This window comes from Limulus polyphemus, unplaced genomic scaffold (genome assembly GCF_000517525.1).
Source record: "Limulus polyphemus unplaced genomic scaffold, Limulus_polyphemus-2.1.2 Scaffold698, whole genome shotgun sequence".
Lineage (NCBI taxonomy): Eukaryota > Metazoa > Arthropoda > Merostomata > Xiphosura > Limulidae > Limulus > Limulus polyphemus.
This window is the reverse complement of record NW_013666308.1, coordinates 94,537-118,639: the sequence shown is the minus strand read 5'-3', so window position 1 is coordinate 118,639 and position 24,103 is coordinate 94,537. Positions and strand designations below refer to the sequence as shown.

The 24,103-nt window shown below is 31.1% G+C and overlaps 1 protein-coding gene across 5 annotated transcripts in view; it reads right to left on the bottom strand.

Annotated features, from left to right (window-relative positions):
* LOC106460049 (E3 ubiquitin-protein ligase TTC3-like) overlaps nt 1–24,103 on the bottom strand; it is a 114,718-nt gene that overhangs the window by 3,477 nt on the left and 87,138 nt on the right. For all 5 annotated transcript variants that reach the window (XM_022386655.1, XM_022386653.1, XM_013919734.2 and 2 more), the window contains 11 exons: nt 20,050–21,040; nt 16,373–16,579; nt 12,944–13,083; nt 11,879–11,947; nt 10,818–10,902; nt 7,954–8,057; nt 7,000–7,090; nt 6,166–6,288; nt 2,260–2,575; nt 1,881–2,002; nt 585–661 (listed from right to left, as the gene is read on the bottom strand). In XM_022386655.1, the coding sequence (XP_022242363.1) occupies nt 585–661; nt 1,881–2,002; nt 2,260–2,575; nt 6,166–6,288; nt 7,000–7,090; nt 7,954–8,057; nt 10,818–10,902; nt 11,879–11,947; nt 12,944–13,083; nt 16,373–16,579; nt 20,050–21,040 (2,325 nt within the window). The remainder of the gene's footprint in view (nt 1–584; nt 662–1,880; nt 2,003–2,259; nt 2,576–6,165; nt 6,289–6,999; nt 7,091–7,953; nt 8,058–10,817; nt 10,903–11,878; nt 11,948–12,943; nt 13,084–16,372; nt 16,580–20,049; nt 21,041–24,103) is intronic.

Here is a 24,103-nt window from a genome sequence, read left to right as displayed (position 1 = left end):
TATTATATATATATATATATATATATATACACACACACAAACATATTCATACACCTGATTTTTGCTATTTCTCAAAGTTACATCTAAACTGGTCATGTTTAAATTGATTACTATTTCAATAGAAAGTAATTTTGGTTCTTTAGTTCAGATAAAATTAATTATTTCTACATTATACTTTTCAGTTTAAGCTATTGATTACAGAATTACCCAAGGAAGAAGCTTAATAGAAAATTTACTCAACTAAACACTTGATGGATAATTCAACAAACCAAAGTATACAAGACAGTTCATGATCTATGAAAAAAAACATGCTTGTTACAGTAGCATGCAGCAAATGTCTTTTCTTTGAGTATTTGTGCAAAACTCTGAAAAATATTATTCTGACTTTGAAGGCTCGAATAAAATTACCATTTTAAACTACAGGTGCTTCTATTTAAGACATACCAAAGTTTAAAAATAATAATGCAAGAAAACTTTCCCATACATATAAGAAACATACCTTATCATAAAAACTATGACAGACATGTTACAATCATGCATAGTATAGCTCGTACATTACCTCCAACAATAAATAAAGAACTTACTGATTCAATTGTGGATGTTTCATACTAAGTTTTTCCAGAAGCTTTTCAAAGGATTTTTTTGAGCTTGAATCTGGAACCTAAATAAACAATAAAACAGAATCTAAGATTCGTTTCCTTCTCCTAAAACAAGAAATTTGTACTCTAAACTAACATGTCTATCAATTACGTTATAAACAAAGCCCTAAAAAATCATAGCAATTGTAAATAAATAATTTTTGAAATACAACAACATTTGTCACTACTCTACCAACTTTTTACATAAATGGTAAGAAACAATGAAAGACTACTTACAATATGTACATGTTAACAAATTGTAATATCAACTGGGCTCATCAGTAAAGCACGTACAAAACCAAGCAAAACAGAGCTACTTCAAAATTACTATGTTAAAAACTTTCTACAGCAATATACAAAAATTAAAGAAACAAAACAAAGTTCCTTTTGCAATATTAAGCAAAATCTTTAACATTCAAACACACATGAGTAGGCAAAAACAAAAGTTAGATAAATCTTTAACATTCTAACTCAGAGAAGTGTCCCAAAACAAAAGTTATATAAAACCTTTAACATTCTAACTCAGAGAAGTGTCCCAAAACAAAAGTTAGGTAAAACTTCTAATATTCCAACACAGAAGAATGGGCCAAAGTAAAAGTTAGATAGAACCTCTAATATTCCAACACAGAAGAATGGGCCAAAGTAAAAGTTAGATAAAACCTTTAACATCCTAACTCAGAGAAGTGTCCCAAAACAAAAGTTAGGTAAAATTTCTAATATTCCAACACAGAAGAATGGGCCAAAGTAAAAGTTGGATAAAACCTTTACATTCTATTTCAGAGAATTTGGCCAAAACAAAAGTTAGGTAAAACAGTATTTGATAGTAAAAATCAAGTTACTACCCAATGTATATTAGTTAGTAAAATGAAAGAGATTGTTGACCTGTTTCACAAAATATCACAATTTAAAAAAGTACATTCCTGTGAATACAAACCATGTCTTTTGACAATTTTACTATTTACAAGCTTATTAACAATTTTATGTTACAAGTTTCATTAAATTATATTTTTCAATTTATGAGTTGTTAATACATGCGCCCTACAATCCTGTGAAACAATTATTTATGCTTGAATAATCATTACCAGCATACTCCTGATTTTTCACAAAACTTGGATGATTAGGACAAGACTTGCATTGTCAGTACAGTTCAACAGGTGACAGATATAAATTTTGATACATAACAAGATCCTGAGGGATTTTACAAATCTGTAAGTGAATTTCAAGGGTTTAAAAAGAACGAACCTGTGGGGTGTTTTGTCTTGAGTTCTTCAGCCTATCTTTATTATATGATTCCTGTGAAGAACTTCTTTCTCTGGGCTTTACGTGCATCTGAATTTCAGGAAGTAATTCTATAGCATCTAAATCTGTTTACGAAATAACAATAAAAATTATAGTAACCTAACACTTGGTTTGTATACATTCCAAAAACTCCTAGATAAATACACAACATTTCTAATATTAAAAAATAATAAAAACATTTCACAATTACATTTCTACCTAGCCATAATCGACTTAAATACTCCAAAACTTGTAACTCCATGATAAATAATCTATAATGCTTAACATTTCTTCTTTAAACAATTATAAAATAAGGTAAAATATAAAAAGGCAAATAGTTTACCTTTCATACTCTCTTTCTTTGATTTAAAAGCGTTTTGGCCATTTTGGTTCATAACATTATCATCTGATTTTGCTGTTTTAAGAGCATCAGTATGACTAGATACAGTATCTAATAACCCTGGTGGAGGGGAGACCATGGTACGGGGTAACATTCCTCGCAGTAAGGGAGAAGCTGTAGTTTGGATAGGTAGTCGAATACTGGCAGGTGTTTGAAAAGGCATTAAAGGAACACCTGTGGATGTTGGCAGAAATGAAGTACCCATCCTATGGTTTTCAAGGAAAGGAAAAACTCCTGTCATGTGGTCTAAAATACCAGGCTGAACAAAAAAATTATTGTATGTGATTGAAAGCTTATGGTATTTTGACATTATAAAGTTCAAAATCTCTAACTAACACTTTAGGACACTCACATGACCTTATAAGTTAAAATTTCAGTAAAAAAAGTCAAATAACAAACAGTGAGGATAATTTAAAAAATGGACCAACAGGAAAGCTAGTTAGTTCGAAAATGCAAGAAAAAAATTAAACAAGAGAGCTTCAATAATTATGGTATGTGATGTAAGTCTCCAATCAGTGAAGTATATGAATTCAACAATTGTTTCTTCTGTTAGAATACAATAATCACTATTATGGCAACAAAGCTATATACAAGTAAACTTTACAATACTTGTTTTATATAACCAAAACAATTCATGTAATTTGCTTACAACTTTTTAAGTACTGATTTACATAAGGAATAATTTTGTTTCTCTTAACTAGATGTATTTTGTTTAAAACTTCTTATATACAGTACTGGTTTACACTAAACATTTTTCACTCCTTTTAACTTGATTCATTTTCTATAAAATGTCCTAAGTACTGTATTTAACACTGAACACTTTTAACTAAATGTGTTTTCTATAAAACATCCTAAGTACTGATTTACAAGCTGAACACTTTTTACTCCTTTTAACTAAATGTTTTGTTTTAGACACAAAGCATTTCCAAACTTTCTCTAACTGACTGATATAATTTATGTCAATACAGCCTGAATATTTTTTTTGAAAAACTAAAAACCTGAACATTTTAAAGTTATTTTTCTCACAAAATGGATGAAATGTTAATCTTATTTGAAAGAGAAAGAAATTAATGGTAATACAAACAGCGGGTTACATTAAGAGAGATTATATTAGTAAACAAATTCAAGTCATTAGGTTGATGCTTTATGCTGTTCCTTATAAAATTACTAGTATGAACATAATAGGAATCAACAACTAATTATTTCCTTCACAAAGTTGGATTGGTAAACTATTTCATTAACTTTGGAATAAACAACATAACTATAGCTTTGAAATACTTTTTTAACTGCTCACTATTTTGTGTATGCATGTCTTCTATTTTGTGTTAAAGATGTACTTGGAAATAAACTCAATTAATATTTGTTTTGTAAAATTACTAATACAAACATAATAAAACATGACAAAAAATTCTTTGCACCATCTATACATATGTATAACTTTCATGTTATACAAACAAGGCAGAGAAGCTTCAGAAAGTTCTGTTTTTCAAATTGCCCCTTCAGAAACAATGTAATAACAAAAGTAAACTTTACAACTTGTGAAATATCAAGGAAATATGATCAATGTAAGTTAACATTTTCCTATACCAAAAATGTATTTCTGATAATACCCACTTCCACTTGTACTTTAGTTATTTCCCAGCTAAAGTTTCTCTTCTCTGCCTATCTAAGCATTGATATGAATCTTACCTCGCTTGCTCAAGCCTTTATACCCCACTATATTGTCCATAGTGACTGAAATCTTGAGACTTTCTCCAACTACGTCAATGTACCCCCTATACCACATCCGTATATAAGCTTCCCTATTATTATTTCTTATTCACTTTTCAAGATGGTCCAAATTAGTAGACCTGAAATTGGCCATTTCGTGGGAGGGAACGTCAGGATAGTGTGAGAGGAGGCAAGTATTATAAAAATATATTTTCGGTACAGGAAATCCTAACATCTTTAGAAGAATATGAATTCATCCAGACCCCAACCAAGAAGACGAAGTCCCATGTCTCGACATTGAAATTATAGGGCTGTTGACCCAAATTGAGAACCAAGGTGTAATGGCTAGGGCATGAGGACCGCTGTATTTTTGGTCTTGTTTAGTAATGTAGTATTATTGGAACCCAACCTGAAAGTTATAGAATGTTGCACGTCAAGCCACCAGAATTACAAAGAGAAGGCAAGCAACACAAAAGTGGACAAACCTTGGCCCCAACCTGAAGAAGCGCAAAATGCAACAAAACAAACTCGGAATTATGGAACCTGCCACCCCTGACTCAACCTGAAGAAACAGATTACCCGGCCTGAGATTATGAACCAAATTCCTAACTCCCCAACCTGAGAAACAAGGCAACACCTCCTGTCTCTGGAATTACGAGGAGCATGTATTACAAGCTAAATTCAACCAATGGCACAGGAAGTGATGCTCCACGTGCAGAATGACAAGGGGTCAAGGACCCTCTTCTCTGATCATTGAAATAACGAGAATGACCAAATAGAAGGGCTACACAACTCAACCAGATAGCAAAGAATCATCTCTGGACCAGAATTACAAGAAGGGTCCTGCATAGGCTGGTCACGCTGGTCCATGTAGGAAAAGCATCCAGGGTTATTGGTAGGAGGGCACCTAGCTTTGCCCTCTTCTTCTTGAGTGGAATAATGAGTACAAGCATCACTCAGGAGGAATGAACCTCTGTTCACTAACCCAATGACTGGAAACTGGGAGTAGTAAGGACTCCCATGCTTCACTAAGAGAAAAGAGGCAGAAAAAATAATCCAAATTCTTGCCAGTCCACCCCTATATCCCCTGCATGCTCAGCCTCTGAGCTGACAGGATAAAAATATCAGACCTCATGTGAAACTCTACCTCTCTGCATATGAAAGATTGGACATCCTCTGCAGAAAGGGGGGCCACTCCCCACTGCTTGGGCAATGCTAGACCCTAGAGATGGCAGATTAGGAGCACTAGGAGACTCTATATCAGAGATGTGAATGTGAGAATTGATATTGGAAATGTCAGAGATTTTTTTTTGGAAATTAAAGAAAATAAACAACAAACTCAAAAGGCTCATAAGACTGGTAAAAAAAAATCATCCAGAGTGTAGGTATAATTAATGTAACATAAAACCTCATTGTAGCATTCTGCTGTTGAGAAGTGAATAAGAAGTAATAACAGGGAGCCTATATACGGATCTGATATAGAGGGCACATTGATGTAGATGGAAAGAATCACAAAATTTAAATTGCTATGAGTAATATAATGGAGTATAAAGGCTGAAGCAAATGAGGTAAGATTTATACCAGTTGGGCAGAGAAGAGAAACTTTCATCAGGAAAAAGTGTTTCGGAATATTAATTTCAACAGAGAAAACTAAATTTAATTCTCTGTTCTTTGAAACACGTCAATCTAATCCACAACGACATGAGATATTTACATCTAAAGTTTAAAGATCAGTTAATAATGTTACACAAGATTTCTGTTTTACTTCTCTGTTTTTATAAAACTGTGGCTTGGTTGGATAATTTTTCAAAACCCAATCAACCTCATGACATGTACTTGCATACAAGATTACATATCATAAAGCATTATGTAGAACTTCTATATTTGACCTGGATAATGAAAAATATTAAAATATGTTATATTCAATAGTAGATTGATTTTCTTTTTAATCAGGGAGACATGATACATTTATACCTACACTTACAAATTCTCAAACCTTAATAAATGTTCAAAAATATCTCATACGATATCTTAATAATTTGTTCTGGAAAAAAATAAAAACAACACAAAATAATAGCTTTCTAGAGCATCTTTCAACACATCATAACTATGAATGAAATCTTCATAATGATGACTTACAACAGCTCCCTGTGATGTTTGTATTAAAGACAGAGGATCAGGAATATCAGGAAGGGTCAATTCAGGATACTCTTTCAAGGATTTACCAGTAGCTAGCCCTCTAAGTTGCTCATCTGCAACTTGCTAAGGAAAAAAACACATTCACAAATAAAAAACAAAAACACTTAAAGAATGTTCAAATATGAAAGTACAAAACTTTTAAAATAACCAATACTTTCAGACTAATGGGAAAATTAGCATTATCAATAATGTTCAGATTCTAAATATCACAGAATTCACACCACTTTAAAATCAAGGTATATTTTTTACTGCAAACTCTAGATGCATTCAACTTCTATTTACATAGCATTGCTTTGTTTGTTTGTTTGTAGTTAACCACAAAGCTACACATTGGGCTATCTGTGCTCTGCCCACCACGGGTATCAAAACCCAGATTCTAGCGATGTAAGTCTGCAGACATGCCACTGGGGAGCACATAGCAGTGCAATTCCCCTTTAACCAATTCATATCCAAATCCTTCAAGCACTTCAGTAATGAACGTCTGGCAGATTTATCATTACACTTGAAAGACTGCAAAAATCTACGGTACTAAAACATTTTAAATTAATTTATGAAAAACAAGATATGACATTTATATTGTCTTTACGTTACTCTTTTGAAATATGCAAGTTACCTCTTATTTTTTTTATGAAGCTTGACTGTATATATCATTTGTTTGATAGAATGACATTTAGTTACCAAAAATGCTACTGCAAAAATATATTAATGCTCTAAAATGTTATTTATCTTTTGCAAAATTAGAGGAAGATGAAATCAAATTATAGAGAAATTTACCAGAAAGGAAACTTGATGCTCTTCAAGAACACGAATGAACTGCTCAAATTCTTTTACATATTGGGAGAGTGGAGAAGCAAAGAGCAGGTTACTGTAAGACATATTATATCAGTAAACAAACTTAGGAGCATTAGGAAAAAATTTGTTAGCATAAACATAATACAACTCAACTACTGTCACAAAACTGGGGATATAAATTATTCTAATAACTCGTGAATAAACAATAAATCTACAGATTTGAAATATTTTCACTCTGTTAACAGTTTTGTATGGTTGCCTTCTATTTTGTTTTCTTTTATTTTGAAACAACTTAAAATTAATAGGGTAATTATTGCATACCAATAAGCAGCCTTACAAATATATGAATATAATGATGAATATTCACACCAAACAACAGCATGAAAAAAAGGCCTGTGTTATGATTCAAAGAATTATCATCACTTTAAGAACATTATAAAATAAACCTTTTTAATAATACATGGTTTCTATGGATTGCAACTAGAAAGCTAAAAAAAAAACACAACACTTTAAACAAAATGATCCTAACTAAGGGTCATTGATTATTTTGCTGTTTATAAACCACCCATGTGATATTTCAGACGAAACTGCTAAACAAAACAACTTGGTAATTAAACTATCAATTTTAGGTTTTAAAAATACCATAATATTAGCTTTGTTTATTAACTACAGAAACATAACATTATCAGATCCTTTACAATTTCAATGGTAAAAATGTATGCTGCCATTAAAGATTTGTTCACTAACATTTTTTACTGAAGGACAGTCATTCTTAGTCATATTAAAAATATAATAAACATTTCTAAAATTAACACTATTTATTTACACTAAATCACTGCTTGATGTTTCTTGTTTTCAATCAGTAAAAGCCATGTCCTCTAAGTGACTTATTCATATCTAATTTGAGCATATTACTTTCAACTTCCTCAAACATACTTTGCTCTTTCTCCCTTCAGCATATCAAAAATTTTCATGGCCACATCTCTGGATCTTTTCAACTGTCGAATACCTTCAGCTTTTTTAAATTCAACAAGATTCATCTGAAATAACATAACTCTCCATATACAAGGTTATTACCAACATGCATTTCTATACTCACACTCGGCATTTTCCCTAATATTGAGCATGTAACTGTTTTGTTGCACTATAAACTCATCAAACAGCATTCAAATGATGATATATAAAAAAATACAAGCTCCTCTGAGTGCATTTCATGAAAAAAAAAATTTGCAAGATAATCAATTTAAATCAAATTCATTTATTTTTTTAAACATTCATGAATTTATAGATCACAATTATAGCTTAAGCAGCGTATTAAAAACTTGGCGAGCTTTTTTAATAGGTAACAAGGACGTTATAACAAAACAATTCTGAAATTTGTCTACCTTAACCCACTTCAGTCCACGCATTTGAAATACTGGATAAATGTGGGATACATCACATCATAATAAAGCTGTAGTGTGTATCTGTCTACTTGTGTTTTTAACATGCATTTGAAATGTAAGTGATACCCTGTAATGATAACATTTTACTTTTTATATTAAAGACTTTGTAGGCTTCTGCAACACATCAAGGATGACAGTCGCTAACTAAATTACTAACTTTTCATAGTCAAGGCAGGAAATGAAATAAGGGTTAACAATCATATGTTATTTTACATTTCATTTCATAACATTCCTTAGTATTTACCTCTCCAGTAAAAGGCAAAACAAGAATTATTGTGCATGGCAAAATCCTGGGTCAACTTGAAAAAAAAAATCCAATTCCAAACAGGAAGTTAGATGTAAAAATGGCATGAGCAGAAGACAATTACAAAATATGAAATGGTAGCAATAGAGAAAATTACCTAAGGTCTCTATAATATGATTCAATTTAATGTAAAAAGGACACTGAAAAAAGATGAAGTGTTTGTCATGATATAAATGACTGTTTAGTTTAGATGTTATTGATTGATTTGTTTTTGTGAGTGAATATTTTATTATTGTTTAGTTTTTGTTATAATAAGAATTAAAAGCAGACGACTGAAGGAAGTTTTATCAATAATTCATTGATGTCGAAACTATTGAACGTCGCGTGCAATACATTGATGTCGAGAATATATAAGGTGGACAGATTATTAAGTGACAAAGATATAAATAGCTTGAGACGAGCGGGAAGCAGCAGACAGATAATAGTAGAAGAAAGTAAAGTTACAAAAGGAAAAGTTAACTTCCACAGAAGTGATAGGCCTAACATTTAATATGTCAGAATAAGACGAACAAAAGATAAGAAGAAGAATTATTCCATCAAAGCGTGATTCTAAAGTAACTGAATGAGCCTGAGTGCACTATGACAAAAGAAACAAAGGATCTTCACAAGAAAGAAGATCAAACGATTACGGTAATTTGCACCACAATTGTAAGTGTATAACACACAGAATACTAGTGCGATAATAATAGAGAAGATAGTTTGGCTTGTCAACTGAAATTCTAAAGTAATTGAATAGGTCTTGGTGGACTTTTGACAAGGAGAGAACTACATATACAGTATTTATGATATGCCTATAATATCTATAGTGTGAAGAATTTGTTGTATATACGTTTATCTTGTTCCAAATATATATATATATATATATTATTTTGAACACAAGTGAAGTGCATGCTGTTTATTTATCATTGAATTTATCACCAACAAATCATAGACACCTAGTGTAGAAGAATCCTAAGCCCAACAACAACATAGAATATATTTATACTATTAAGAAATACAAGTAAAAGCCTTTTATTTTGACAATTGGCGAAGATTAGATTTTTAAATTCTGACAGTGTTAAAAGCTAGACTATTTCATCATGTGATACTTAATACTTATGAGTAGTTCTATAAAGTGAATGGATTAAGGAGTCACATCTTAAGCAAGCTGAAGTGTGGACTCACCTCCATGTAGAAGGAAGAAGACAAGGTTAAAAAGCTTTTTTACAGCTGGAACAAAAAGTGACCTAGGTGAAGCATTGTTAATTTCTTAAAGCTTTTTCATTCTTTAAATACCAGGTCTAAACAAATATCTGTGGATTCTACAAATCACAATCATGAGAATAACTTGCTTCTGAAGTAAGTCAAAAAGCAGTGTTCTGTCTCAGGAAGGTAGAATGTTAACACACTACTTTATACATACATTGCATTTTAAAAATTTCCAAATCTCATAGTAGGCAAAAACATGTGATAAGGTTAATTTATCCAAACTTCATTATTAATTTATCAAACTAGTTTTAATTTAATAGAAATAATTTGAAAGATTTTCAGCCTCATTATTCTTGGGAATATTGAGATTCCAGTAACTTCTTGAATTATGTTATTATGAATTATTATATAAACACACACACACACACAAAGTGTAAAACAGTTAATCTAAATCACATAAGTACTACAAGTCCCATCTGCTGATTGAACTGTGTTTCTCTTCCAAAGCCTGTGATTTGTTTGATGCAGGTATTTATGCAAAGTCACATAAGTGCTATTTGTACAAGCTGTCCCCATTTTGTATTGACAGATTAAAAAGGGGGGAGACAACTAGCCAATAGTATCTGCAACAAACTCCTGGGCTACTCTAATCAAACAGTGGGACATTATTGTCACTTAATAATACATCCATGGCTACAAGGTGTGGAACATGATTATTCAGTAATGGAACACAAGTCATGGAACTTCAGACTTACAGTGTGGCAAGCTAACCCTATGTTTGTAGATTCCTTTATTTAATCTGTTTTCATTAGGTGAAATACAGTGATTTACATTAATACCTTCAACCACAATAGAACCATTACCTCTGCCTTTTTAACTCTATCTGACATGTCTTCAAACTCTGAGACAATAGATTGAATGGTATCCTGAAGATGAAGTGAATTGTTACTGTAGAAATATAGAGAAAAAACGTATTTAACATTTTATTCAGCAGCTTTCAGTTTTATAAAATAAAGAGAATGAATTTAAAAGAAGGAAACTGTGTAATAATTATAAAATTGTAAGACTTAAAGAAATGTTTTAGCATTAGTCAAAACATAAATAATTTTAGTTGATTTCTGGTTCTACTTCCAATTGAATAAGATTTTATTTAACCTTCTATGTAACTTTTTTTTAAAAAAAAGTTAATATTGTGTTCTAAGAATCTTTGCAGAGAATGTAAGTTACTCGTAATCAAACTTTCTAGGCTACAAAAATCTGATCCACTCAAAAAAGAAAAACTTTTACAATGTATAAAACATTTTTTATAAACAAGAAGCAGTGAAATTTTGAAATTTAGATAACCAACGATAAATAACTCACATAATCTTTTAATGAGACTCAACTGAATACTGTTCAATGTAAAATTAAATTAAATTTCAGTGCAAACTTAATGCATTTAACCCATTTATTGTGGCTTGGACATATATTTTCCAGTGCTCCTACTCCATCACACTGCAAATGGGCCAAATGTTTCCCACTGTCAACAGGCTCAACACAACAAGGTCTATCTGTCTTTGGTGCAGTCTGTTCTCCACACTCCTTACTTTTACTTTTCTGCTACGTATGATATGATACATACACAACAAAGGCTTTATAACACAAGCCCTGAGTTCCTGCAAATGCCCTTTTTGAAAGAGTAAGTTTAAGTTTATATATATGTTTGAATTTCAATCCACCATACAGTTTCAAACTGTTTTTGGCTCATAGTTACTCTGCTTAACTTTCAGCACAAATGAAGCTTACCACTTAACCAACCAACGAAGTTCAAATATATTCTCTATTTTGATCACATTTCACCGCATTTCCCCAGAACAATAGTAAAATAATTTGTTCATTGCCAATACCCTTATTATTAATAACTATCCTACAATAGTAAACTTACTGCTCGGTTTCTAGGTCCTTGTGTACTTTTGCAAGTTTCTGTAACAATTCATTTCTTTCCATTTCTGCTCTATAATACAAAAAAAAATCAACAAAACTGAAAGGAAAAATAGGGAAAATTGTTGATGTTGTTTAAAAATACAAACAGTCCAGCTACACTCTGCCTCATCAACAAGGCAAAGTAATTGAGCTTTACCCTATCTTGTAAATAGTAATTATATTAAATGTTAAAAATTGTTCTAGACTTCAACGAGAAACAATCAATATTTAAGTGACTACTACAGGACTTAACATAAAATCCTGTACACAATGTATGCTTTGGTACCATATATTTCACTTTCAAAAAACAAGTAAATACTGGAAAACATTAACCTGTTTCCTGCTATAAGTTAGTACCCCAGAAAAATATAAATATTTCCCAAATGATTCATCCAACAGTTATTCATTTCCTAACAAATTTTACAAAATTTACCCCTCGAAACCAAATCAAAACCATGTGGTGATTACCACAAGCTTGTAAACTTTCAAACTTGCAACTTTTCTTTGCAAACTTGTTTTAATTTTTATCTAAAGTGAAACTTCTGTGTTGTTTCTTTGTCACAGTTAACAGTAACAAACAGCATTACCTCAAGGGTTTACATTTGGGTCTTGACACAAATATTTTCAGTAAAAGTGTTTTTATGATTTAATAGACTGAAAAAAAAAAGAGTTAATTTCTGTGAACATGTTTCTACCAATTAACAATGAGAGCATGCGAGTCTTTATAGTATATCCTGCCACCATAATATACTTTGACATACATGAGCAGTAATCTTTTGACTTCAGTGAGAAATGCAATTGATAAACAAGTTCTAGTATCCTTTCTTTGTAACTGTACAGAAAATATAATATCAGGTATAAATCACACCTGTGCTACATTACATTTACTAGGAAATTCATTTTTCAAAAGTGAAATAACTTTTGTATAAGTTAATTTAATGACAGTGATATTACAAGACTGTTTCATAAGATTGTAATGTTGTCATTATGCTGACTTAAAATTCTGTCACAGAAAAAAAAAAATTACCTGTCTTTCTGTACATGAGCAGACAAGGTTTCTTTCTGTGCCTGTTTTATCTCTTCAGACCACTTATTACGATCTTGTTGCCATTTTTTCTTTTCTACTTCTATCAGGTGTAGACCTTTTTGCCATTCTTCTTCAATTTTCTGAAGGATTAACAATTTATGTAACTAAATGTTCAAAATTATGAAAACTCAAACCCACCCATTACGCTAACAGACTGATTTTTAGAAGTACAAATTATTTCATGTTCTCTAAACATTATAAGAGTGACCAATTTTCATCTTATAAATTTTGTAAAATTGTATACCAATTCAGGGGCTAACAAAAATCAAAGTACAGCAGATATACCTATAATTATGCATCTTTCTTTTTTTTAATGTAATCTGTAACAGTTTTGAAAGCAATAAACAATATACTAACATTTGACTTTGAAAGGACTGAAATGACCATATAACATTTGTGGATGTAGTCCTTCATGTAAGTATACCTTTAACAGGTGTAACTATATAAATTGTTCCATTAAAGTATATTATACACACACACACACACACAGAGCTGACTCTGATTCACTTTGTCAGATCTTGATAACTGAGACTAAGATACATTAGGTCTCAAGGATGTTTCTCTTTGTGTAAACTAGAACAAACATTGTAAGTTGAGTCATTTATAATATAATGGTTTTGACAAATGACAATTCTTTTCTAATATCAATACATATCATACTGTAGAATATGGGATAAAGTACTGGATTAGTTCAACATAAAAAATACTTTAAAACTGAATAAACAGCTAAATCCTGGGAAATAGTAATCTTCCACTCTATTATGAATGAACTGTATAGCTCTTTTAAGGTAAACCCTATTCTTTCTTTAATGTTAACTTTTATTAACAGTGTTGGTTAGATTGTCTATTCTCATTATTTCTGATTTATAATTACATTTTTTATTATACAGATTATTTTGCACTGTTAGCTTAATATATTGATATAGGACTAACTAAAACATCCCACACTGGCCAAAACTCATAAAATAAATAAAAGAGCTCATGGCCAAAAATATCACTGACAAAAAATGGTACCCAACCAATGAAACAGTAAATTCTAATCTTTATAAGTAAGAACAGTATATTTAACTTATTAAACTCACTACTTAGTTGATTTTTAGTTTTGATCTAAGTAGGGAGTTTGTTTCATGTAGAAACTAACAATAATTATTCATTAAGAGCTAATAATGTTTATGTAATTTGAGTATTTTTTCTTACAATGCAAATTTAACATTAAATATTTTCTGTAAGATCATAATCTTACAAATAAAATTAGTGCATTTTCATAACTCTGATGTTATACTTCAAGTATATCACTGATAGATTATTTACCAAACTAAATGCATTTAATGTATAGAAGGGCTTTGTAAGTTACTGGGATCTGACAATAGAGAAATTGTTCTGATGAAATAAACAAAATGTGCATAGGACCTCCACAGTAGGTAGTTTACCAGCTACCTTGTGTATACTATGAAGGAATGGGACATTTAATCAAACTTACTGGTCTGTTTGTAATTGTTCACAAGTGTTATGTGGATGTGCTTTCAACCATAAGACCACCTCCGAATTGCCAGTTTTCTGAAATTCTATGAAAACGTATCTTGATCACATTTTAATGTCTAATCCTTGGTGTTGACAAATCGGTAGTGTTATCACTAGGAAAAACATATTAGACAGTATGGTGCTGTCAGTGCAAAACTTAAAGTTTGTTGCCAAAATTACTGGTCTTAAATTCATTTTATGTTGTATCATCTGCAAAAACTTCTCCAATCCACCCTGTACTGTTCATAAACGTTTGTTTTGCTATGCCATGCTATCATGACAACAGATCAAAAATGTTTGGCTTTGCTTCTTCTGCTTAGCAAACAGTTGGGTAACACCCCTCCTTATATCGTAAATTAATGGAAGTTTGCACTGAAATGAACAGTCAGTCTTCCTCTAATTGTATCAACATTTCCTTTGCTGAAAATTTGTAAGACTTATGAACCACACTATGATCAAAAAATACTTAGATTTTCTCTTTATAAGGGCCATTATTTTTCACATCACAATGAGCATAATATTTTGAGTACCTAGTCCAACCAAGTGCAAACTTGCATGTATCTTCAAAATGTCAGCTATGCTGGCCAGATTAATTTCCCTATATAATGTGACACCCAAGAAGCATGCACTTGTATGTTAATGGCTCTGGAGTTTTCACACTGCTCATATTTTCTACTTTTATCTATTTCTTACCCCTTCACCAAAAATATATGCATGTATAGACAAAATGACCAAAACCATACTTTTTATTTTTTGGAAAGTACAAGCAATATTAGCAGTGCATAACTTGACACAGGCACGACTTATTTTCAATCTAAAAGATGATTTAAGAGGTACTCAGGAAGCATGTGTATATATATATATATATATATATATATATATATGGTAATATTATTCTGTGATTGTGAAATCATGTAAAGTGCAATTAATAACATTTTAAAAGTCAGACAAACATGAGTTCCTTTTTGTTGCAAACTGGCTTATAATACGTTTAAAAAATGAAAAGAAAATATTACTAGAAGGGTTAGTTTGGTTTGTTTTGAATTTTGCACAAAGCTACACAAGGGCTATCTGCACAAACTGTCCCTAATTTAGCAGTGAAAGACTAGAGGGAAGGCAGCTAGTCATCACCATCCACTGCCAATTCTTGGGCTACACTTTACAACAAATAGTGGGATTGACTGTTACATTATAACACCCCCACAGCTGAAAGGACGAGCATGTTTGGTGGGATGGGGATTCGAACCCACAACCCTCAGATTCCGAGTCAAGCACCCTAACTGCTTGGCCATATTGGGCTACTAGAAGGGACATTCCAATGATCATGTTTGCTTGTGATGAGAAAGAATAGTGGTGAATTATGAAGAAAATGTTTTCATTACTTGCCCTCATTATAAAGATAAAAGTAAGAACATAACATGAGCTGTAAGTTATTATTTGAAAGATTATCTATAGCAAAGCAATAAAAATTAAAACAGCCAGATTAGATGCAATTTTTATTTATACTTATCCTCTTGTACCTATGAAGTAATTATCACTCTCACAAAAAGAATCTAATTAAATATTCTTTGCAAAATAATAAAAAGAAGTATTTATTTTTAGAATTTTCGTCAATCCACAACTTTTTATCTTCAGATGAAATTTTCAACAACTTATAAATCCAATCTGTTAAATATTCTATATTCCTAAATGCTTGCTTAATAGATGTTCTTTCAATTCTATAATCAAGGAATATGATGCAAGTTACATGAGTATTGTGAATCTAAGTTTCAAAGCATGAAGTTGCCAAAACAGATGAAAAAAACCAATTATAGTACAGAAAAATAATTCATCCATGTTTTCACTTACCTTAGCATACTCTCTAGCATCTTCTGCTTCTTTCTTTAGTCTGTTTGTTTCTACTGACATTTTATTCTGTAGCCGTGTAAAATTATCTAAAGCATCTACTAGTCGATCTTCAGCATTCTTCTCATCTAGCTTGAGCCTACTGACCAATTCCTGCAGTTCTTCAAGCTCCTCATCTGTTTTCATTACCCCTACTGATACTTTTTCAACCTAAGTTGAAATTTAAAAATCAAAGTAGTGCTGACAACAGAACTGGTACTATTTCAAACACTATGCAGAAACCTTAGTAAAATATGTCATTTCATTTATATCATAAAAATGTGTTTTAATTATTAAACATGTATGCATTTTTTAAGTGAGTGATAAAATTTGTAAGTGCATGCATGTACCACCATTTAATAGGCAAACCAACAATCTTAAATAAATCTAATCAATTAGAGGAAGAAGTATTAGTAACCTTTATTTCAAATTATGTTAATAGCTTGCTTCAACACGAAAATGATAACTAATTTCTACACAAAACATGATTACCCCATACATCTGTTCATATGGTGAAATTCCACTAAAACACTAGCATTTTATGGTAAAATCAACTTAAAAAGTCACAATATAGTGCATAATTGACTTTTCTGAAGCAATATGGACCCTTTTTCAAATGTTTTTTAAAAGTATTTCGCAACAAAGCTGTTACACTAAGGAGGTAGTTGTTACTTTCAAATAAAAGCTCAAACATTTCAATGCTAAAAAAGGATAATTTCTACTCCTCCTGCACTGTATGTCATACTGAAAACTAATTAATGCTCATTTCAGTGTTATGGTACATCAATGTTTACTAGACTTTAAATATACTAGGTTAAATACAAAGGTTATACATGAAGATATAAAACTGTGATCCTTAGGGTTCCAGAATGAATCAGAAACCCTTCATACTAGAGTAATGTTATTATTCCCACATTGAAGTTTCTACATTAATTTTATTTATTCATGTTCAATAATTTTTTTTTGTCTAAATGTCTCCAAATTTTTCAAATCCCATCCATGTTAAATAGATGCTGTTGTGGTATACCATTTTCCCCTCAGATATTAAAAATCACATAACTGTTATACCATCTTCATAAATAAGACTAATGAACAGTATGAAGCCAATATTGATCAATGACAATGATTTTCTTCTTAAAGTGGACTTTTTGCAGATAATTTATGTAGCTACTATACAGATTCAATGCAATATGTAGTCCATGAGCTAAAGAAAACTTTTCATTTACAGGTAGATTTAACTGTTGAAACAAGTACAGTTTATCTTATATTCAAGAATATTTTGATACCTCTGTATTTGCTGTAAAATACATTGAACTAATATTTCAGACTCATTCAACTACTGTAGAAGTGTTTTATTTCAATGTTTATTAACTAAAATTATGGATTTTGTAAATATTCTAAAATATACTCGAATATTCACTTCACAATAATCAAACATTATTTTCTTGCTTATTAAGATCCTGGTCAGTGAGAAACCCACCCTTAGGGCTGCCGTGTTTTAAAAAGTATCAAAAATAAATGAGGAAAGTGCATATTAGGTGCAAAATGGTCTTAAAAAAGTGAGAGCAACTATCAGAATTTAAAAATCCTTTCTGGTCGCAGAGAAATATGCAAAAATTATCAGCTACCTCCTAACTTCCAAGAAAATCAAAGGAAAGATTTGGAATGCTTTGATTTTAACAAATATTAGATATTTTAGTTCCAAAGATATTATTAATAAATTTCAATGCATAATTAGTGAAACTAAACATGTTTCTAGTTTTCTTCTAGTATGTCTTCAATCTCAATGCCCAAGACTTGTAACAAAACAATCTCTTCAGCACACATTTCCACACGAACATCTTGCACTGCCTCTCCCTACTCTTTTTTTACTGGCTTTTGGATCTTTTGCACTACTCCATGTCCACTTTGGGGGATAACATGGCAATGTTTGACTGTACATATAGTTGGAGGATCACAATGTAAACACATTTTATAGGTTTTGCAGCTTCCTTTATTTTTGTATTTATGTTCTTCACATGGTCCTGGCCTTCTCATAACTTCGATCATACTTGCGCCACGTAAAAATGGAAAACTGATTTCAAACACCTGAATTTTTTACATACAGCAGTATTATCCAGTTTTTATGGTATTTTTATGTGTAAAAAATTATTTTTTTCCAGCAAAAAACTGTAATTTTGGGTGGGATTCTGACTAACCGGGATCTTAAAAGTTCTAACAACACAAAAAGATTATGTACAATTTCTGCTACAACACTAAGTTATTCACTATGCTCAGTATTTTATAGGTTTTCAGCATAACAATGTATGACACACAGAAACTAATGTTCGTTATCTACGATACGTTATGACAAAGTTACATTTCAGTGAGAGATTTCGTCCATTTGCTCACTGTTTAAGAGAGCCATGAAAGAAAAATAACATCAACATGAAATGTTGTGGGCATGTCTACTCGTTTCATATTCATATGTTGTTTTTTGTTTCTGTAACAAGTCCTTTGAATATTATTACTTTTACTATTACCTACACATAAGAATACATATAAAATGTCAGAAAAAGTAAAAATACCTAAACAAACTGAAAATTTACTGTAATTCTAATAAGGGCTATAAACATTTTGTCCAAGGAACAAATGGCTCCTAGACCAATAATTTTGGTCACCAAATCCAACTGCTGGTCACCACTTTAAAAGCAAGTTGATTGTTTCCATATTCAACAGCTTAAAAATACAATTTGTTATAACAACAAAATGATAAGATGAAAATGTAATGTTTGTACTCACCCGTTTGCTGCCTCTGTGTTTATTTACACCTAGGAAATTATTTTTTATGCGTTAGTGCATCTTTCTATCAACTTATGCCGAGTCTGCAAGACTATGTATTTTCCTTTGCACGTGTGGAGGATGTAAAGTAAGCAGTTTGTATTGTAGCTGAAAAACTAGCATGCAGAACACACACACAGAAGTTATGCCACTGAATGAACTTTATAAAGATTTTACACTCCTGAATGTGTTTAGTGCTACAAATGAACAACCACTTTCAGCATAAACTATAAAGCTGTTGTCAATTTGATGATAAATAAAAATTTACAAAATTTTGCCTAAAAAAAGAAAAATAACAACAAACATTGCATTATTGGATTTACCACTTATTCTGCTGTGTCCATTTTCTTCTTACTCCTGTTAAATTTACTATATCTTTTTACTCAAGTAATTTATTTATTTATTTTTTGCACCTTACTATCTCTCAGTTCATCTGCACTTCTTTTTTATGTAGCTAAGCAACTAGTAAGCACATCGACATTTGGCCACCTTCACTTCTGCTAATATGTAAGTTGGCATGTTATTGTGATTTAAGTAGTGAGGAATTTCTGTTGGTTTAGGTGCTGTGAGTACCTAACCCTAAAAAAAAACTGTTACCAAAATATATTTAAAGTCCCATTGGTTATTCACAGTCTAAAGCCTTGCTAATGCATGAAAACAAACAATTAGCAAATAGAAATGCCTTTCTTAAAACATTACAATTATCACATCTAATTGCCCATTTATCACTGAAAGACAGATACACCAACCACGAAGAATTAGTTCCATAATGAAAAAACTTGTAAACAGAAAATATTTTTATAAGTTAAAGGTTCACTCACTTTTACATCATATGACTGAGAAGCTTTGTTTAAGAGCTTCGATTTGGGACTAATACGCACTCCTTTGAGATGATAGTTGATAGTACCAAAATCTTTAGTTGTCATAAGGCCAGACGAGACAACACCATTGACAACACTTATTAATATATCAGTTCTGTAATGCCCAGGAACAGCCATTACAGCTTTTTTTAGCTGTGTCAAAGCTAAGTCGATATTTGAGCCAAGTTTTGATACATCTTTAACATCCAAATTATCTTCCGTGTTAGAAACTGTAGTAGAAATTTCATCAGATATTGGGTCATAGCACACTGGTGTTGCCAAAACTGCACCTTGGTTACAAGCCTCACCATTGTATACTTCCTCACCAACTGAGTCAACATTTTCATTTACCTTTGAAACAATCATATCCAACTCACTGCTTTTATAAATGGGTTGTCTGAGGTTTTTCAGAGTTGATAGTAAAGATTCTCTTATCTCGGATATAGAGTCAATACCACACTGTTTCTGGAGCTGGCCATCACCACTTCCATTGTGCATTTCTCTGTGATCAGGCTGTTCTTTATTTTCAATTTCATTATACACGTCCAACCCACTAGGATTGTAGACAGCTGCATCTGGGTTCAATGCAGATGTTTCAAGATTGTGAATAAAATCACTCACACCAGTCTCCTCATCAAAGTTTAAAACTTCTTCAAAACAGTTGTTATACAAAACATTTAAATCTTCAAAACTATCCAGCACATCAGCACTGGAATTGATACTGGAACCTTGGTTTGAAAGCCTATATGCCTTTAGTATATTGCTAGCAGATGTAGTGCAGATATAATCCCCAACTAGTGCAAATTTTATACTACCCAACAAAAAGTTGGCAATCCCTCCAACCTCACTGATTATGGTTTGAGCCTCTGTGGGAAAGGATGAAACTTCTTGAGAAATAACAGAATCATATACCAGTTTTGGGCCATTACAGTTGAGGAACTCTTCCATGTACCTGTGAAATAGCAAAAAAGCAATAAATATCTTTTTCTACTATATTTAAAATATACATAAAAATGGAGGTACTAAGATCTAGCTCAAACATTCACACATACAATTAGTAAACCTTATCTGCTTAAAATTCAAGTTATTTATGACAATTAAATCATATAAGTTAGGATTTGAAACATGTTTCAGAAATGAGTTTTCATAAAAGAACAAATATAAATTGGCCATATTTGAAAAGAAGTTCGCTCCCATTAGAATACCCACTTTTTGTTTATATACATGTTCGTTGAAAATAATATAAATGTCATAAACACAAAAATTAAATATATTTTTACACTGAACTTTAATAAATTTAAATTTTGGAATGTTTATTTCCGTGTTTACAAAATTATTGTACAAGTCATTCAATACTCTGATTAAATCTTTTAAACCTATTTCAGTATACATGCAGTATAGTAAAATCATACTTGCAATGGAAAAAAGCAATAATAATGATGTTCGTGCCAACTATTTAGGCTTGGATATTATTTAGTAGAAAGCAAAGAAAAGCTGGCTATTTTTGATAAGAGAAGGGAATTTAATTTTCCAATTCTCAGTCTACCCAACCCCAATAGTGTTATTCCATGTTTGATGTTAAAAGGCATCATTATATCTTAGCTAAAAAAAAGATTCTTAACAGTTTGTAATAATGATAATGCTTTTATGGATTATGTTACATTATTCATAAATAAACTAGAAAATTAAGGCAATTAAGAAAATTGTTTTATAACAAATAGAGAAATATTTCAAAAATAAATCTGTGATAAGCAAAATACCTTTTTGTCACTAGAGGTCATGAGGTACTTTTAAGTAGATAAAATTATAATTTCATTCAGTATACCAGGATGGAAAAACTAACTTCAACTAGCTGGGCTTGTCTCAGCTGTCCTGTATTATACTTTAATAAACTTTCAAGAGAAAGGGAGGAGGTTGAGAATATGAACTATGTAAGAAATAATAAGGTAGGGCTTGTAGTTCTATTTAAGATCTTTCATTATTTTATTTCATTTGTAATAATGGATTAACAATGGATTTTGCTAAAAACTTTTTAATGCTTATTTTATATTAAGTTCATTATTGTTTTTGTGCTGATTTTAATTGCCTATTAATAATTTTTGTAATTAACCCTACCACGGCAGGCTTGGTATAAAATACACGGGTTTGTATACACAATTGCACATGTTAAGGTGAGAACTGGGATTAGCAATGGATTTTGCTAAAACTTTTTAATGCTTATTCAATATTAAGTTCATTATTGTTTTATAGTGCTGATTTTTAATTGCCTATTAATAATTTATGTAATTAACCCTATCGCAACAGGCTTGGTATAAAATACACGGGCTTGTATACACAATTGCACATGTTAAGTATATATTTGTAACTTTTAATGCAATAGGTATCTTCACAAAATTTGTTAAACTTTTAGTAAACATTACAAGTCCTCTTTTTACACAAAAAATCAGATTTTTAATCAAGTATTTTTACTAAAGATTTGTTTGTGAACATATCGAGTCTGTTTTGTTACTATTCTGAGGGCAAAGTGATTTCATGTTATGATGAATAAACTATTCTTTGTTTGTTTGAATTTATGCACAAAGCTACACAATGGGCTGTCTGTGCTCTGACCACCATGGATATCGAAACCCGTTTCCTAGTGTTGTAAGTCCGCAGACATACCGCTGTGCCACTGGGGGGGGCGCTATTTTGTCCCAAAAATCTCAAATATCATTTGGGTAATTCCTAAAACCTCCTAAACACATTTCAAACATTTGTTTTCAGTAAAACATTATATTTTATCTGTTATTTTCTCTACCCTAATTCTATATGAGGTTGGTCAATTTGACAAACCTCATAATCAACAACAACAAAAAAAAAATCGAAATAAATATAAATTACCATTTTTTTCTTTCTAAAATGACTTCAAGTTGTAACATGAAACTACATTCATTTATCTTAAGTAGCTTTAAATTTGCAACACTATACATCTATTCATACTTAAATTTAATTGCTTTATTGCTCTGTGATTGCCCTTTGAACAACCAATTACTACTATTCATGCCATTATAAGTTGTAAATCATTTGGGGAAAGTAGAGCTCATGTTACGCTATCGAATTACATTACCCACCAGCTACTCTGAATCACAGCTGCACGCGTGTGCCTCGTGAAACATTTTTATTATATTATTATTATTATCTATTTTACCTAATCTAACCTTAACTAACCTAAAGAGTCCCTTAATTTTATATTATAGTTATTTTTATAATAATATATAAAGAATAAACATGAAAAACAAGAAATAAAGTACTTAGCTGGGTCTTCATTTTTTTGCTGTCAACTGTCAATGACACACTTAACCCAACTTTTTTTATACCAATGGTAGTAATGCACTAAATAATACACCAAAGAACATAGAATAATAACATGCAAAAAGCAGACAATTCCCCATTACTATCACAATTTTTCTGGCTTTCTAACTATGCGAAAAGAGTTGTTACAAAATCACCCAGGCCAGTTGATAGGTTTCCTATGGGAACAAAGCTTGTACTGAAAGAGAATTTGACAATTCTCTGTACAGAAAAGAACATAATATAATACAATCATTTGATAGATGAAAACCTTGGCTTTCTATTGGTTATAAATAATGTAGTACCAAATTTAACAAAATCTGAAAGAGAGGATGTGACAGGTGGGTGTGGCAAGAGAGGGCTGATTTTCTATTTGATAGATCTGTAACCAAACAAAATTGAAAGGTAGGAGAAATTTGTGATTTTTTAAAAATATTGCCTTATAAAATTAAGAACTTAAAACTTGTATTCTATTAACATATGGATTATTGGCTACGATTTTATGTTATACTAATTGGTATAACATAAACAAAAAGTAGTTTAATTAAATTTTAAATATAACTCGCTAAAAGACCGTAAAATGTGCAGTTAGTCCCACCTTTTGCAAGAGGATTAGTAGTATTGAAGCTATTTATTTCATTGTGTGTGTGTGTGTGTGTATATATATATATATATTTCACATGCT